Raw genomic sequence first — 17,181 nt, forward strand, 5'->3', positions numbered from 1 at the left:
TTTCCTCATCTGATAATAATTCAGTAACAATACATACCCTCAGTTTTTAATGAGGATTACATGAATTTATGCATGTAAAGAATTTACTTTCCATAGCACATATGCTTCGATAAGTACTAGCAATTTTTACTAAAAAGTCCAGCTCAATTCACATGAATATATTTGGCATTCTGGTGATATATTTTCATCTACCTTTTAGGAAACTCATTTCATTATAGAATTGAAAAGACAGACACAGTCCAAATTTCTGACTCTCCTCCCAGGCATAAAAATTCCTCCACTGACATCTTTTAATCCACCTCAACCAGGTAAAAGATAAACATTAATAATAGCCCTCAAAATATTTCCTGAACCCTTTCATCTTCCTTCCGTGCTGTGGACAATGAGAAGAGGTAAGGATGAAATTGCTTCCTCTGTCTCTAAAATTCATTTTTGTTTTGTAATCCTTAAAATCCTATGAACTCTAAAATAATGTTTTTCTTCCTTCTTTTTAATGACAGAAATAATCAAGAAATAATTTCTTGATTCATTTCTGAAATAATCAAGGAAGCTCCTTGAGTAGAATGGAACATGCCTATAATCCTAGATATCTGGGAGGTTGAGGCAGGAAAATCACAACTTCAAGTACAGCCTTGGCAACTCAATGAAACTCTGTCTGAAAATAAAAAAAAAAAAATAAAAAGGCTGGGGATATAATGCAGTGGTAAAGTGTCCCAAGTTCAATTCACAGTATTGCAAAAAAGGAAGGAAGGAAGGAAGGAAGGAAGGAAGGAAGAAAGAAAGAAAAATAAAGACAGCTCTATTTACATACATTACGTATGTACTCAGGGTAATTTAAAATTCTGGATATAAGATTGAATATCTATAAGTAGTTTATAAGAGATTAGCAAAGAATCACAGTCTCTGGGACAGGAGTCCCCTGTGTTTCTCCTTTGTTAGCCAGGTAATAAAACTTATTTTTCCTTTTTTTTTCTTAAAAGAGAGAGAGAGAGAGAGAGAGAGAGAGAGAGACTCAGCAAAATATGAATTAAATAAATGCAAACTAGATATATTCTAACAAAATCATATGTGGAATAACATTAATTTTAAAATTAAAATAAATTTTATAAAGCATTCAAAGTAACAAGATTTCCCTGTAAAACATGGATATTCATTAAAACAGATAACTTGCAATAACAGCAGAATGCAAAAATGTAATCAACTGGGAACTCAAAAAGAAATTTAAAATCACAATTAAGCAGAAATTAATAGTATCATTACAGAATGGATAAGTGAAGTTATAGAGGTTTTAAATAGTATAATAACTATGCTATATCAAATATTTACTTCATGGCTTGATAAGATCCAACAATTTCTCATAGCATTTGGTTAACAGAAATCCTTTTAAAGCAATTAAGATTGGTTAGTAGACTCAATAGCTCATCTAACCCCCTCCTCCACTGGGCTTAGAATAGCAAAGCTTTTCCAGGTCTGCCTATATAAGTAAATACCCAAATATTTATTCATTTCAAGTAGTCCTTTTAAAACTTGTTTAAATATCTAATCTTATTGGGTTTACTTTTCCACAAAGGGATTTGACATGGGTATAGATGGTGTCATTATGCTTCTGGAAAACAATTTAAAATTTTAAATCAGACTCAAACTCTCCCTGAGAGACAACTGCACTGGAACATTCATATTTGAATATATGTAAAAATCTGTTTTATACTCATTATTCTTTAATTTTTGTGTTAGAAAAATCTGAAAATTAGAGATAAGTAAAATTACAGGCAGAAGCATCCATATTTTCACCTCCCAGAAATAAATATCATTTTTTTGGCCTAGAAGTCTATTATTCCATATTTCTTAAACAAATAGGAAAAAAACTATTCATACTGTTTTTTAAAACTGCTGATTTTTGAAATCAATAAAAATTTGTAGATTTTTTCTTCTATCTTGATCTTCTTCAACATCTTTCTCTCTAAAATACACAAACATTGGATACGTATGTACTCAGGGTAATTCCCTCAATATTCCCCACAGATAACTCAATTTTACCTAGTTCCCCATTATTGGAGAAAATTTCTAACATTTGAATATGAGTTTTTCAAGTTTATTTTTTCATCTTTGTTGGAAATATGTATTATTTTTCTTACATTTTAGAATAGAATATGCACATAGACATTCATTATACATTTCAAAACAAACAAGAGGTAAATAATGTATTAACTCCTTCAGTTTTCCCTTTGAATTGCTCTGTATTTCAGAGATAAAACTGTTAGGTGTGGTGTCAGAACCCAAGGGAGACAGGGTAGCCTTGGGGAGGAGGGCTACCTAGTGTGATATGAAAGTACCTAAATTGAGGGAGGAGGCTATGAATCAGGAAGGAAAGCAACCCTGAAGAGACCTGTAAAGGAATAAATGATAGGATATCTATACAATGCAATGTTATGCAGCAATAAATACAAACAAAATACTGATACACACAACATGGTTGAATATCAAAAAACATTTTGTTTTTCCAAAAAAGTCAACTACAAATGCACACATATGTATTGCTCCTATTTTGTTATTTTTGAAGTTTTATGCAAGACAAAGTTACCGTGATTTGTATCATAATTTGTATCAGAATGTTTGTCTCTTCAGAGTTACATTGACTGACAGCAAACATGAGGGAAATTTTCAAGAGAAAGAAATGCTCCATATTTTGATCAAGATGGTGGTTGCATTAGTGTAAGCATTTTTGAAATCTGAACAAAAACCATGCATTTTCATCCATTGTATGCAAATTATATCTGTATGAATTTGATTTCATAAAAAGCCCAAAGTACCTCACTGGGACATCATTATACAAAGTACATGTGTGAAGACTTGAATTGGGTGTCAACATACTTTATATACAGAGATATGAAAAATTGTGCTCTATATGTATAATAAGAATTTTAATGCATTTCACTGCTGTCATGTATTTTAAAAAATAATAAAATCAATAAAAGATAAAAAGAGAGTTTATTTAAGATTGTGGTATAACTTTGGGAAGACTATTAGTGGATTAACACTAGTATTTATGCAATTGCTATCTGTGTCTCTGATTATCTGTAATCCTTGATGATATGAAGAAATGTGAATTAAACTTGGAAAGATAAAATGGAAAGAAAACTTCTTTTGAGCACATCCTACATTCAACACTGTACTTGTGTTATCACTGTAATTGTGTTATCACTTTTATTCTTTTATTGGGACCCCTAAGTTTCTTAAAGCACAGAGATCTCCATTTCTGAGCTCTGACTTTCCTCTGCACAGCTCTGAGTATACCCTCCAAAGTCAATTATGGTATGGTAAGAAGTATTTTTCTTTTGGTTTTACTTATTAATCAATTAACTTTGTGAGATAATCATTGATGAACCACAGATCTGAATGTCACACACAGGATAATTCCTTCTTGAAAACTGTGCTTTCAGAATTATGCAGGTGGAAGAAGGAAGTACACTGAGCATTTTCAACAAAGGCACAAGTTCTAGTTCCTGTCATTCTGTAGCTCAACCCACTCCAAAGTCCCTGAAGTGAGTTTTATTACTTCCACTTTCAAAGTAACTGAGAAGAAGGAGATGGACTATGATTTTCTCTTTAGACTCACTTTAGAAGCACACAAAAGCCAATTCCTCTTGGCTTCCCTGTGTGTTCCTCTTTATAAGAGTATTTTCCCTCTTTATTGATGGTTTGGAAAACTGTTGCTTGGGTGCTGACCACAAGAATAACCAGGTGCAGACAGTCTGTGGAACAAGGTTTGTAGGCCGCTCAGGGGACCAGAGCTTCCTGGAGTCCATCAGCTTCATTGAGATGGTAAGAGAGAAATGTGTGGTGATATATAGGTGTCAGTGGGGGGTACGAACCTGAAGAAAGAGGGGCTTGAATTTGGAGACATATAGTGAGAAAAGGTCTCTCTTGGGAGTTAAAACACAAGAGCTATTTGTAGTAAAAAATCAAGTAAGTAAATAAAGAAAGAAACAAATGCAAGAAGACTGAAGATAGATTAGCTAAGGGGAATAGTTCTGTGACTGACTGTTTCTCAGCATTGAACTCAGGGTTTTCCATTGCAAGAGTAATCTGGGGAGAAGAGGAACCCACAGAAAAGCAAGGGAGTCAACAGAGCATACCGGAATGATTTGCTATTTACTACAGCTGCTGGGGAAACGGTTTTCAGAAGAAAGAGAGAAGGAAAACCCACTGGGGAGGAAATGGGAGTTGGTGGCATTTGAATTCAGGTCTGTGAGGGAGAAACAGTCAAAAATCTGTGGATAAAGCTAAGTCTTTGAACAAAGGATGTGTTTTTTTTGTGTGTGTGTGTGGGGGGGGAGGGGTCGTTTATTTTTGTTTTTCCTTAGAACCTTCTCACCACCTTCTCCTACAGAGTATCTGCTGGTCACAGTGAACCTTTCCGTCTGCTCTAAGATGGTGAGTTTTCCAGGTTTGTCTCCAGCTGGCTCCCTCCTCTCTCTCCTTCTCCTGGTGTCCATACAGTGCTCAACAGGTCAGTGTTTTGCCTCATGCTTTTATTTATTGGCTTGTTTTCAAAGGTTCCTGTGACATAAATGAAAAACACTTGGTCATTCATTGGCCAAGAAAACTCCCTCATATCAAAGCCCCTTACTTCTTTGGGTAGACCTTATGAATCTCAGAGCTATAATATTGATCAAAATCTTTGCTGAGTATTGGTGATTTTAGGCTGTAGGCTTTTGATGTGTCTGTTTGTTGAGCTGTACTCTGTAATATTCACACTGCCAAGAAAGATGGATGGAGTACACAGAATTTAGACTCAAGTTTCCTGAGCTCTACTGAATTATAATCTTGGAAAAATCACTTATTCTCTCTGAGACATGAGTCCCTCTTTCATAAGATGAAAGAACCTCTCAGGATAAAATTTTCAGACTCTTGGTTTAGAGAGAAGCCACATGTGAGATCACAAGAATGACATTTTTGTCAATCTCCTTAATTTGATGTCAGTTAGGTGATATCAAAATTTTTATGTCTGTTCTCATTGACCCAGTAATTCTATGATTATTCTATAGAAGTGCTTTTCTATGTGTTTGTGTATTATACTTACCACAGGACTGTTTGTAGTAATAAGAAGTTGGAAGTAATGTAAATGTGCACCCACATAGGAAAATCTTGAACATGATGGAATAGTCTGTAAAAAACAATTAAGTACATCTGATTATGTGTACCAAAATGGTTGAAAGTCCATTTTTTTGTAGAAATTGATATATAACGATCCCATTTATATGGAACAATGATTTTTTTTAACCACATTGTGGCTACACATAATGTTAAATACTCTTTTCTTTTTTAACAAAAATATTTTTTAGTTGTCAATGGACCTTTATTTTATCTATTTATATTCAATGCTGAGAATCAAACCCAGTGCCTCACACATGCTAGGCAAGTGCTCTACCACTGAGCCACTACCCCAGCCCCTTACATAATCTTTTCTAAATTGAATTGCTTAAATAATTTTTATGCCAACACCCTGGTATCAGGCAGCAATGAACACATATCCCTTGTGTTATAATAATACCCTGGGTTTTATGCAAGAATGGAAAAGAGAGTGTGGCCTCAGTCTAGCACAAAAGCCCCTACAATGCTCTTTGCCCAGGAATGCCACACCCACACTCTCTGGGACAAGATGGCCATGGCCAGTTCCTCTAATTTCATATGCCCTTGCCGTTTGTACTAAGGTCTCCTGGCCATCAATAAAACTACCCTTAGTGAACTTATCCCATCCCAGATCACAACATTTCATTGTAGGCCCATAAGTCCTGACCGCTCACAATATCCATAATATGTTGTGCCTCTGCCAATGTCACTTTTGCCCAGGGATCACCACTTACCTTTCAGCCATTGTAGATTTTTACAGAAAATAATTTTCAGGCAAACAGCTGAAGCGACTTGAGGAAAGAGCATATTTTATCATTCATACAAGGTCCCTATTTTGGCCCTCATTCTTCTTCTCTCCTCCTTTAGGAATCCAACTGTCCTTACTGGCAAGAGGTGCCTGACTCTTAATACCTAAGCTAGAAGCCTCTAAGTCCACCCATCACAAGAAAGTGATTTTCATTAAAATAATTCTCTGTGATTCTAAGCCTTTATTGTTATTTCCCAAAACAAAAAGGCCTACCTCACCTTAAAATTCCACTTTTTATCTTGGGATAATTTATCTACTGTACCAGTATACAGCAACCTAAATCTCAGGGTCAGAAATGACTTCTTACCTTCCTAGAAGCAGAGTGTTAGAAGACAAAGGGATGAGTAAGGAGAGAAATAGATGAGTTACTTTGCCACATTTATTTCTCAATAAATCGCTTTGACATAGATTTTGCAGAAGTTACTAATAATTACTATTTGGAAATGTATAGGAAATATATATCTTTCCAAATGTCAATCTAACAAGAGTTGTTACTTCCAGAGAAATTAATGTAATCTGTTGATAGAGAGTGAGGGAAATACAGTTGAAGAAGATAGATAACACACACACACACACACACACAGGTATATTCAATTTAGTGTATGAAAGATGTGATTTATATTTAAATGTATATACTTAAGTAGGTATATATATTAAGGGTATATACTTAAATATGTGTGTATATATACATGTATATATATACATATATAAATTTATATATATATATATATATATATATATATATAAATTTAAAATATATCTTACTTTTTTTGGAAAATAATACAAAGAAGAAATATATTTGAGTCCCTAAATAAGAAAATGTGTTTTTCCTTTCATTCCACCCTAACTCGTTCTCCAATCTGTCTCTGATCCCCATGTAGTATCTGGGTTTTCTGTGAATGGACCAGCTGAGCCCATCATGGCCTTGCTTGGGGAGGATGTTACCCTGCCCTGCCAGCTGTATCCTGAACAGAGTGCAGCCCGCATGCACATCTGGTGGTACCGTGCCCAGATCTCCCCAGCTGTGCTGGTAGTCCAGAATGGACAGGAACAAAGTGGAGAACAGATGCTGGAGTACCGCGGTAGGACCAAGTTGGTGGGAGACTCCATCAGCAAGGGGCACGTGGCCCTGCTGATACAGCACGTGAAGGCCTCTGACAATGGCCAGTACCGGTGTCGTTTTCAAGATGGTGATATCTCACAGGAGGCCATTATAGAATTGAATGTCATAGGTATGTAACTTGGTGAGTAGCTTAGGTGATAATGTAAGATAAAAGGCAAGGTGAGGGCCTCTAGATTCCAAACCTGGTGTGGTTTAGGATCTTGGATATGTTGATTTTAGACAGTCAGTTTCCTAAACTATACAATGAGGATAAGACTTGTGAACTCTATTAGCTTTTAAATATTAAAGAAGTTAACATTTCTGAACATCCTTTGACATTCTATAAGACCCCAGAAAATTTATTGAGTAATAAACATTGATGCCTTGAAACATTAACTTTCACCCAATCAAGAAATAAAAGTAAACAATAAAACTAGAACTATTTTCTAGTTTTACTTGTTCTTATTCTTTTCTCTTCCTAGAATGACCCAAAAGCTTTTTCAGTCCAAGCACAGTGCAAAGGCAGGAAGTGCATGCCAAAATGAGTCACATGTCAGCCTAATGCTGACCTCTTTGCTCCAGGTTTCTCATCAGGCTAGTGAAGGACAACTCAGCTATCAGCTTCAGGGCCTCTCAGCCACAAGGACCACAGGCCTTACATACATGCCTTCTCTCCTCAGGTTTGGGCTCCATCCCTCATGTTCACATGACAGGACCCAAGGAAGGTGGTATCCAAGTGCTGTGTTCCTCAGGGGGCTGGTTCCCAAGCCCCAAGGTACAATGGAAAGACATGGCAGGAGCCAAGCTACCATCCCTCTCTGAGTCTCAGACCCAAGACTGGGATGGGCTCTTCCATGTGAAATCATCCCTTGTGGTCACAGACAGCTCCCTGAGCAATGTGACCTGCTCCATCCAAAATCCTCTCTCTGGTCAGGAAAAGGTATCATCCATCTTCCTCCCAGGTTAGTGAAACCCAAGGAGGGTATGGTAAGCAAAGGGAGGACAAGGAAGGGATCCTAGGAAGGAGGGAAGGGCTTCGTCCAGGACAGTCTGACTGTGTCTACATACTCCTCTCAGAGCCCTTCTTCCCCAGGATGTCTCCATGGAAAGCAGCCCTTGCTGGGACAGTCCCTGTCCTGGTGCTTCTGCTCATTGGGATCAGCTACATTGGTTGGAAAGAACATCAAGCCAAAGACAGAGAAATAAAGGAAAAGGAAAACGAATCTCAGAAAATACAACAGATAAGGAATGAAAAGGAAGAGGCACTTAAGATTCGAGGTAAATTGGGGCAGCAGGGAAAATCAGTTCATAGAGGAGCTACGGTATAGGGTGGACGGGGAATTCACAGTTTATTAAAGGACCTCAAGGGAAACACAGGATACCAAACATTCCACAGGGCTAGGAGTCCTGTACAAAGGAGAAAGCCACATGAGAAAATCAGTTGGCAGTGAACATCAGGCCTCTAAAGTGTGGCTTCTCAAACCTCAAACTATACCCTCCTCTTCCATGCCTGTTACCAAGCCTGTTTGTTTCTCCTTGTGCAAATGTCTTTCCCTAGCTTCTCTTCCTACTTATCCTTCAGGAATAAGCTTTAGAAATACATAAACAATTCTAAAACACCCATGAAGTATGGACATTTATTCCTCTGTGACCCTATGGCACCTCCCATGCAACTTTTCTTAGTGCTGATCAGTTTAGATTGGACACACATGCTTGCTAATTGCTTCATATAAATTATGGGTCCCTCAAAAGATGTAAACAGAAACTTCTCAATAGAAGAAATGCAAAAGGTCAATAAATATATGAAAAAAAAGATGTTTAACATATCTAGCAATCAGGGAAATACAAATCAAAATGATACTAAGATTTCATTTTACTCTAGTCAGAATGGAAATGATCAAGAATACAAATTCTGAATATACAAGAATATAAATTCTGGCAAGGTTGTAGGGAGAAAGGAACACTGGTGTTGTTTGTAGGACTGCATCAATGGAAACATTAGTACAGCCACTCTGTAAAGAAGTTCAAAGATTCCTCAAAAGCTAGGGATGGAACCACCATATGACTAAGCTATTCCAGTCCTGGGTATTTTCCCCAAAGATCTAAAATTGGCATACTACAGCAACACAGCCACATTGATATTCATAGCAGCAAGATTCATAGTATCTAAATTATGGGAATCAGCCCAGATGCCTGTCAGTAGATGGATGAATTAAGAAATTGTGGTGTATATATACAATGGAGTTCTATTCAGCCATTATAAAGAATGAAATTAGGGCATTTGCAGATAAATGGATAGAAATGGAGAATATTGTGCTAAGTGAAATTAGCTGAACTCAAAAACTCAAAAGGCAAATATTTTCTCTCATATGTGGAAACTAGAATAAAATAAAATAAATGGAGAGGGAAGGATAAAATAACTTAAAGAACCACTCAAATACAAATTAATGGACAAGTGAAAGAAAGACTCATAGAATACAGGAAGGAGAAAGGAGAAGAGGATGAGAGGGAAACAAGGGAGGGACAAGGGGGAGGGATCATGAACTAAAATCAATTTCCATGCATGTATGAATTTTTCAGGATAAACCCAACTACTACATATAACCAGGAAGTTCTAATAAAAAAAAAGTTATACTAAAAAAAATCATGGGGCCCTAAAAAGCCCAACCTAATTTATATAGCTACTTCCCAAACTCAGGGGCAGCTAAACTCAATTTGATGGATTTTATATTTTTCTCTTTTAGAAAAACTCAAGGCAGAGCTTGGTGAGTCTTGCTTCTTCCCATGTCTACTGTAAAGTTTGTTTCCCCTTTCCACATCTCTTCTGAATCTCTCACTGAATGTCTTTTCTTTCAGAACGACGAAGGGCATTGTACCACGAAGGTAAGAGACAGTGTTTCCCACACCACTTGAGGCCCCAATGCCAATGGAATCAACCCAGATGCCTGTCAATAGATGTCAGGAGTAGGATTTGACATGAATTGTTAATCAGTCCACTTAGGAGAAGGAAGGAATAGAATTGAATGATTTTGATGAGATTTGGGAAGAATAAAGAATACCCTATTATGGCAGCATTTTTTGTATTGCAAATAATGTTTAAAAGAACAAACACTTCCTTAGCTCCCTCTCCTTAGAGGAAAAGACCAAATGACTGAAGGATGCGTAGTGGAAGAAAAATAGGAGAAAAGGGAAAAAATGTGAGGTCACAGGTTAATGTCCTCCCACCCTTATTTTACTTGGATTTGTTCTTTATTTTTAGATTGGAAGAAGGCCCTGATATATCCTGGTAAGTTAATCATGGGTAGTAAATCTTCCCAAGTGCTTCTGTTATTATGAGCATGATAAATAGAGACAAAAGAGCCAGGCATGGTGAAACACACCTGTAGTCCCAGCAACTTGGGAGTCTGAGGCAGGACCATCATGAATTCAAAGTCAGCCTCAGCAATTTAGCAAGGACCTAAGCAATTTAGTGAAAACTGTCTCAAAAAAAAAAAAAATTAAGAAGGGCTTGGAATGTGGCTCAGTGGTTAAGTGTTCAATCTCCAGTACAATAAATAAATAAATACACACACATACACACACACATATGCACATCTGTGTACTTGTAAGTTGTGAAAATGTATTTGGCACCTATGTGTGAGACTTTGTATTGTAGGTTCCAATAATTGTTTTCTAGAACTAAGAAAAAAGGAGAAATAACTTTTAATAGTAAAGTCCATAGCAACCTGGCGGGAGTAGGATTTGACATGAATTGTTAATCAGTCCACCTAGGAGAAGGAAGGATAAGAATTGAGTGATTTTAATGAGATTTGAGAAGAATAAAGAATACCCAATTACGTCAGCATTTTTATATTGCAAATAATGTTTAAAAGAGCAAATAATACATTTTAAATTTGGAGAAAATACACTATTATTTTACTTATTTTGCCTATTCAAAATAAAGTAAAAATGCATAGAAACTAAGGTTTAAAAACTTTGAAAATCATTTTCAAAATATTTTAATATCATTTGTAAAAATATGTTTATCTGCTATTGGGGGAATTAGCTAATTTTATAACTTCTAATATCCATGTCTATGTATTGTATGAATTTACAAGTGTGTGTATGTGTGAACATGTGATTGTGAGTGTAATATTGAGTTAGACTTCGTAAACATGCTAGGTCATTCATTTAGCATATTATTGTGCAATTTCTATATGCCAAACATTGTGCTATGTGTTGGTGGTATAAGCCATTATCTCTGATCTTACGGAAATTAAATTAAAGGTCCACTGGGGTAAAGGTAAGCTAGAAATCAGACCTTCACACACAGCCTAATGAGTGTTCTTATGATTTAAGGAGAGAACAAAGTACTAAGGGGGAGGACATGTGAGTTTTAGTTACAACTCTTACCAATTACAACTGAGGAATCAGGTCATTCTCTTTCTTGACTTCAATCCCCTTGTCTCTAAGATGACGAAGATGGAATACATGGTATTGGATGTTCTTCATGAGGCATATAGGTTCTAAATATCACAGTGTTAAATTTCTTCCTGGAGGAAACTTCAATGAGGGAATCACAGTACTTCACTTGTTAAGAATTATGGATAAGTCCTTACCTGTCAATTGTCCCAAGATTCATGAATATATCTAATCTATAAATAAAATCACCAGTCCCATTATGAGAGAAGCAACCCTAGGAAGAAAAAAAATGTAGTTCTATTCCACATGAAGAATCTGATTCTGGAGAAAAAAATGTAAAAATCTGACTACAGTGGTGAAAATAATAGGGGACTACCTAAAGGCCTTAGCCACAAGCTAAAGCACTACTCTGAAAGGGTCATAGGCTGGAAAAAAAAACAAATAAAACAGAATAAAAGGACATTTCACGGCACCCATCTGCAGTGAGGGGGTTACACAGATCTTCAGATCACAGTGCCTGGATACCTTGAGGAGCTACTCCAGGTGTTCTTCAAACCTGGCTCAGGTGGGAGAAGATTAGTCCCCCAGCACCAGGCTGCATTGTGGCAGAGTCTCTAACTGAGGCAGTATAGAAAGCAGTAACTTGTCCTAGTTTTTGGATATTAGCAGAATTTGAGAGGATTAGTGAATGTAGTAAGGAGAATTGGGAGGAGAAAATAATGAGCCAGGGTGGGAAGTATTTTTTCCTTTTCATTCCATGGATACATTTCTTCCCAGGCTCAATTTACATTGCTCTTTTTCAGATTGGAGAAAGGAATATTTCCAGCCTGGTAAGTGCCTTTTGTTTTATATTTTTGGCTCCCTTCTAACCTGCCCTCTGATCTATTGTCTTCTTTTCACATTACCATCTTCCAGCTGAAAAGAGAAAGTCACCATTATTCAGGTAAACTGAAAGTTGCTGCTAGAATTAGCTACTCTGGTTGTTTCCACCTTCACCTGTTGGTTCAGGTTTCTTATTTGTGGGATCTACTTGTTCCTGGAAACCGAAATGAACATAGTCTGTCAGCTGTGGAGACCCTAAGTAAAAAGTGTTCAAAATGGCAAAAGTATTCAGTTGCTTTTTAAAAAGAGGTTAGTTTATGTGCAACCTGTTGCTAATTGAGGAACATGGTTCTAATTTATAGAGAACATGGAAATAATAATATTCTCAAGTAATCAATGCAAGCCCTGGATCAGCCTGGCACTCTGCCAGTGCACCAAGAACAGATAAAATGGATCTAGTAGCCTAGAATGCATGGTCAGAGCAGAGCCACCTCCCAACACACACCCAAAGCAGAGATGCTGTTTCTCCTTCAGCTCCACATTTTGTTTCTTTAAGGATTCACTTGCACAATAGCTTTCTGAAAGATACGATGGTGGATATTTTTTTTCCTTCTTTCAGCTCCTGTGAATCTAAATCATGAACTTTTTCACCAGAACAATTCTGATCCAAAGAGAAAAAAAGATGGCAGAGAGGAAACACAGGATCTTCCTCTTGCTGATAATAAAGGAGATTGCAACCTCCTCACTCTTGATGGGAAAGGTTTCACAACAGGGAGATATTATTGGGAGGTAGATGTCCAGGACAATGATGAGTGGGTGCTAGGTGTTTATGAAACAAACGAAGAAAAGATGGCACCATTAAAAAAACCATCAATGAAGAAATTCAGAGTCTTAGAGAAGAAGAAAGGTGAATTCAGGGCTCTTGCCTGTGATTCACAAAAAGTTCTTCTAGAAAAGCCTCTTACAGAAGAGTGTCCGAAGAAGATTGTGGTTTTCTTGGATTATGAAGATAATGACATTTCTTTCTATAACATGATTGATGGTATGCACATCTTTTCCTTCACTCAGGACAAATTCTCTGCCATTCTCTATCCTTACTTCAAACTTAAATCCATGGAGCTCTCCCCATCTGCATAAGTTTAATAGTGATATAGAAAACAATCTTACACTGAGTAGCCTGTTCTTGGTAAGCTCCAGGACTCTGGTCCTGATGAGTGGTCTCTGGCACCACTGATTATGAGACCCAAGCGTCTCAGATTTCATGAGTCTCCATAATCAGAGTTTCTGATGACATCAAGCTGTGTTTCTCAAATAATCCAAAGAGAAGACCCATGTTCATGTTTTGTTGTAAGTGTTGCTTCTTGCTATAAAGCAAGTAATATATATATATATATATAAGAATATATCACAGACTCAAAAATGGCATGAATGAAAAACAAAGATATGCTATTACAAGTGACAATTACTTTATTATTAGATTCAACATGAGAAAAATAGCTGTCAATTTTCTCTAAAAGTTTTGTAACACTCTATTTCTGTACTCTCTCATAAAGAACTGTTAAGAAACAATTTATGTGTAGTTACTGGTCTTTATATTACACTTTGAGTAGCACTGCTAAAGCAATGTTTGAAGAAATAAAAATTAAATAAATCTCATATTTCTCAACAGCAAAACAGCAGCACTGAATTAAAATTACTGAAGAGTACTATTTTTGAGTGTTAAAAGAGAAAGAAGAAACTTTAATTTGGTAACAAGTTAAGCTCTATCTTAAATGCAAAGACAATTTTAGGAAAGAATAAATATCAAACACAATTTAATTCCAACAAACGAGATGATGTCAACATGATGGAGAACTGGGGCAGAGGGCAGGGCAAAAGTGAAAGAAAGCATATTTAAGTATTTATTTTGTTGGATGGAGGGAAATTTTATTGCTTTGCCTAAGATCTTAGTAAGGGAAATGAATACTTTACATTCTAGAGAATTCTAGTATATTACCCCTCCAATTAAAACTATGTATTATAATGAAATTCAACAATTAGAGAAAAACAGTGCCCAGTGCTCATCGGATCATTGTTCCTATTATTAAGGCCAAAACCTGTAAATTTAGTCAATGTTGGGTACTCAGACCTGGAATTTGGATACTGGAAAAAAAAAAAAACACTCCCCAAACACTTATATTTCAGATAAATATTCAACTCTTAACCACCGAAGAAATTAAGGGTACTGCTATCTTTTATATAACATGCTGATAGGAAATGAGATGCCAGTATAATTCATATCTGCTATAATTCAGTTCCAAGCTCCTCCCCAAGCCCATATGCAAAAAATTTGCTCCTCAGCCCATAACACTATTAAAGCCCATAATCTTTAAGGTGAGGCCCAGTGGAAGGAAGTGAAATCACTGAGGCATGTCCTTGAAGGGGATATTGGAACCCTGACTCCTTCCTGTTTTGTTTTGCTTCCTGGATCCCATGAAGTAATTAGCTTCGTCTACCACACACTCCTGCATTGATATATTACCTAGATACAGGCCCAAAAGCTACAGGGTCAAACTACCATAGAATGACTATAACCTTCAAAATTTGAGCCAAAATAAAACTTTCCTTTTTTAAAAAAATGATTATCTCAGGTATTTTTGTTATAATAATACAAAACTAACACAATGTCTTTTTGTTAGGCATTTTTCTCATAGATATTTATTTGGTGATAATTTCTCCCCTGTCCCATTACTCTCTGGCCATCTATTGAGTCTTTTCAATATAAATATCTCTAACTTTCCTCATCACTGGATAATTCTCTTCTATTGGTCCAGAATAATCCTTCATTTATATATTCTTTTTCATTCTCCCTATTTTAAATCAATCCCATCAATTTTAAAAAATGGAATTGCCAATTATTACCTGTTTTCACTTCCTAGCATAGGAATGAGATTTACCCTTTTAGATTCCACATGAAGATGATTATGCAGTGTTTGTCTTTCTGTGTTTGACTTACTTAACATAATGTCCTTCAAGTTCATCCATGTTGTTACAAAAGTTAGAATTTCCTGATTTTAATGGCTGAAGATTGTTCCATTGTGTATATGTATCACAATCTCTTTCTCCATTCATGTATCAAGGGACACCTAAGTTGATTCCATATCCTGGCTCCTGTGAATAGTGCTACAATAAATGTGGTGTCTCTTCAATTTACTGACTTCATTTTTTTTTGGGGGGGGGCATATGCTCAGTAGTGGTATTATTGGATTGTACTGTAGTTCTATTTTTAATTTTGGGGAAAACCTCTGCACTCTATAATCCATAATGACTATACTAACGATTGTACTAATTTACATTTTCACCTACCATGTATAAGTGTTCCTCTTTCAGAGACTACTGGGAAAGAAGAGTCCAAGGAATGGGGGGAGGGGAGGGCCAGAGAGAGTATAAGGGAGGTTGAATGTGATCAAACCACAATCTATTCATAGAAATGTCACAGTGAAACCAATTATTTGTACTATTAATGTTAATAATTAAGACAAATTTTTAAATAAAACTGAAAAAGAGTTCCTTCTTCTACAAATACTTGCCAGCCCTTGTTATCTTTAGTCTTTTTGAAAATAGCCTTGTTTTTGTATTTTAACTTGCAAAAATAGAAGAGTTCAACAAAACAGCAGTGTAAAATGCTGAGTAACATTACATACGACAATGTTTTTTTTTTTAGTTATACAGGACAGTAGAATCCATTTTGATGTAATCATACAAACATGGAATATACCTTATTCTAATTGGGACCTTATTCTTCTAAATGTACACGATGGTGAGATTGACATAGTAGATAGAAAAATTACATCATATTCATTCTACTGTCTTTCTTTTTCCTATCTCCCCTCCCTTCCCTTCATTCCCCTTTGTCTAATCTACTGAACTTCTGAAGATAGCCATTCTTACTAGAGTGAACTGATACCTCACTGTAGTTTAGATTTACATTCTCCCAGTGGTTACTGATATGAACATTTTTTTTTCATGTATCTGTTGGTCATTTTTAATTCTTCTTTTAAGAAATGTTTATTCAGGTATTTAGCCTATTTTCTTCCTTCCTTCCTTCCTTCCTTCCTTCCTTCCTTCCTTCCTTCCTTCCTTCCTTCCTTCCTTTCTTTCTTTCTTTTGTACTGGGATCGAACCCAGTAATGCTCAAACACTGAACCATAAGCCACATCCCCAGCCCTTTTTATATTTTATTTAGATACAGAGTTTTGCTAAGTTGCTTAGGGCCTCACTAAGTTGCTGAGTCTGGCTTTGGACTTATGATCCTCCTTCTTCAGCCTCCTGAGCTGCTGGGATTACAGGCATGCCCCACCTTGCTTGGTCCTATTTATAAATAGAATTATTTGTTTTATGCTATCAAGTCATAAAACAAATAATTCTGAATATTAACCCTTTGTCAGATATACACTTTGCAAATATTTTTTCCTTTGTGTAAATTGTCTCTTAGGTCTAGTCATTGTTTCATTTTCCTTATAATTATCTCCTAAGCAATATAGGATTGCTCTGTTTGCTAGTCATCTGAAGACTTGGCTGGGGCTGGATTTGAGGCCTCAGTTCCTCACCGAGTGGGTATCTTCACTACTGTGTGACCCATGATATGGCATCTGACTTCCCACTGAACAAGAGATGAGATGAGAGAGATAAGATAGAGATACAGAGAGAAACAAAAAGATACAGAGAGACAGAGATGGGAAGAGAAAAAAGAGATTACAATGTCTTCCATTATCTAATTTTGGAAATAACATATCTTTGTTTCTGCTGTTTTCAATTGTCATACAGATTACAGATCACTCCTGGTATAGTGTGAAAGGGATCTTAATGGGAATATGAATACCATTAGGGTTAATGGTACAGGGTTTCAGCATGCATGATTTTAGTTTGATTAAAT

General features: G+C 36.2%; 1 protein-coding gene across 1 annotated transcript; it reads left to right on the forward strand.

Moving 5' to 3' along the window:
* Window positions 1-3,582: 3,582 nt before the first annotated feature.
* Window positions 3,583-15,454, forward strand: LOC124098093 (butyrophilin-like protein 1). Its single transcript, XM_046452677.1, has 10 exons — window positions 3,583-3,822; window positions 4,391-4,510; window positions 6,823-7,173; window positions 7,724-8,005; window positions 8,121-8,321; window positions 9,788-9,808; window positions 9,900-9,926; window positions 10,303-10,329; window positions 12,248-12,274; window positions 12,886-15,454. Exons 2-10 carry the CDS (start codon window positions 4,432-4,434, stop codon window positions 13,401-13,403), a joined length of 1,533 nt encoding a protein of 510 aa, XP_046308633.1. The 5' UTR covers window positions 3,583-3,822; window positions 4,391-4,431; the 3' UTR covers window positions 13,404-15,454.
* The last annotated feature ends 1,727 nt before the right edge of the window (window positions 15,455-17,181 follow it).

The sequence above is a fragment of the Marmota monax genome, unplaced genomic scaffold, assembly GCF_021218885.2.
Source record: "Marmota monax isolate L192 unplaced genomic scaffold, Marmota_monax_Labrador192_F-V1.1 WCK01_AAM20220418_F8-fsc00700, whole genome shotgun sequence".
Lineage (NCBI taxonomy): Eukaryota > Metazoa > Chordata > Mammalia > Rodentia > Sciuridae > Marmota > Marmota monax.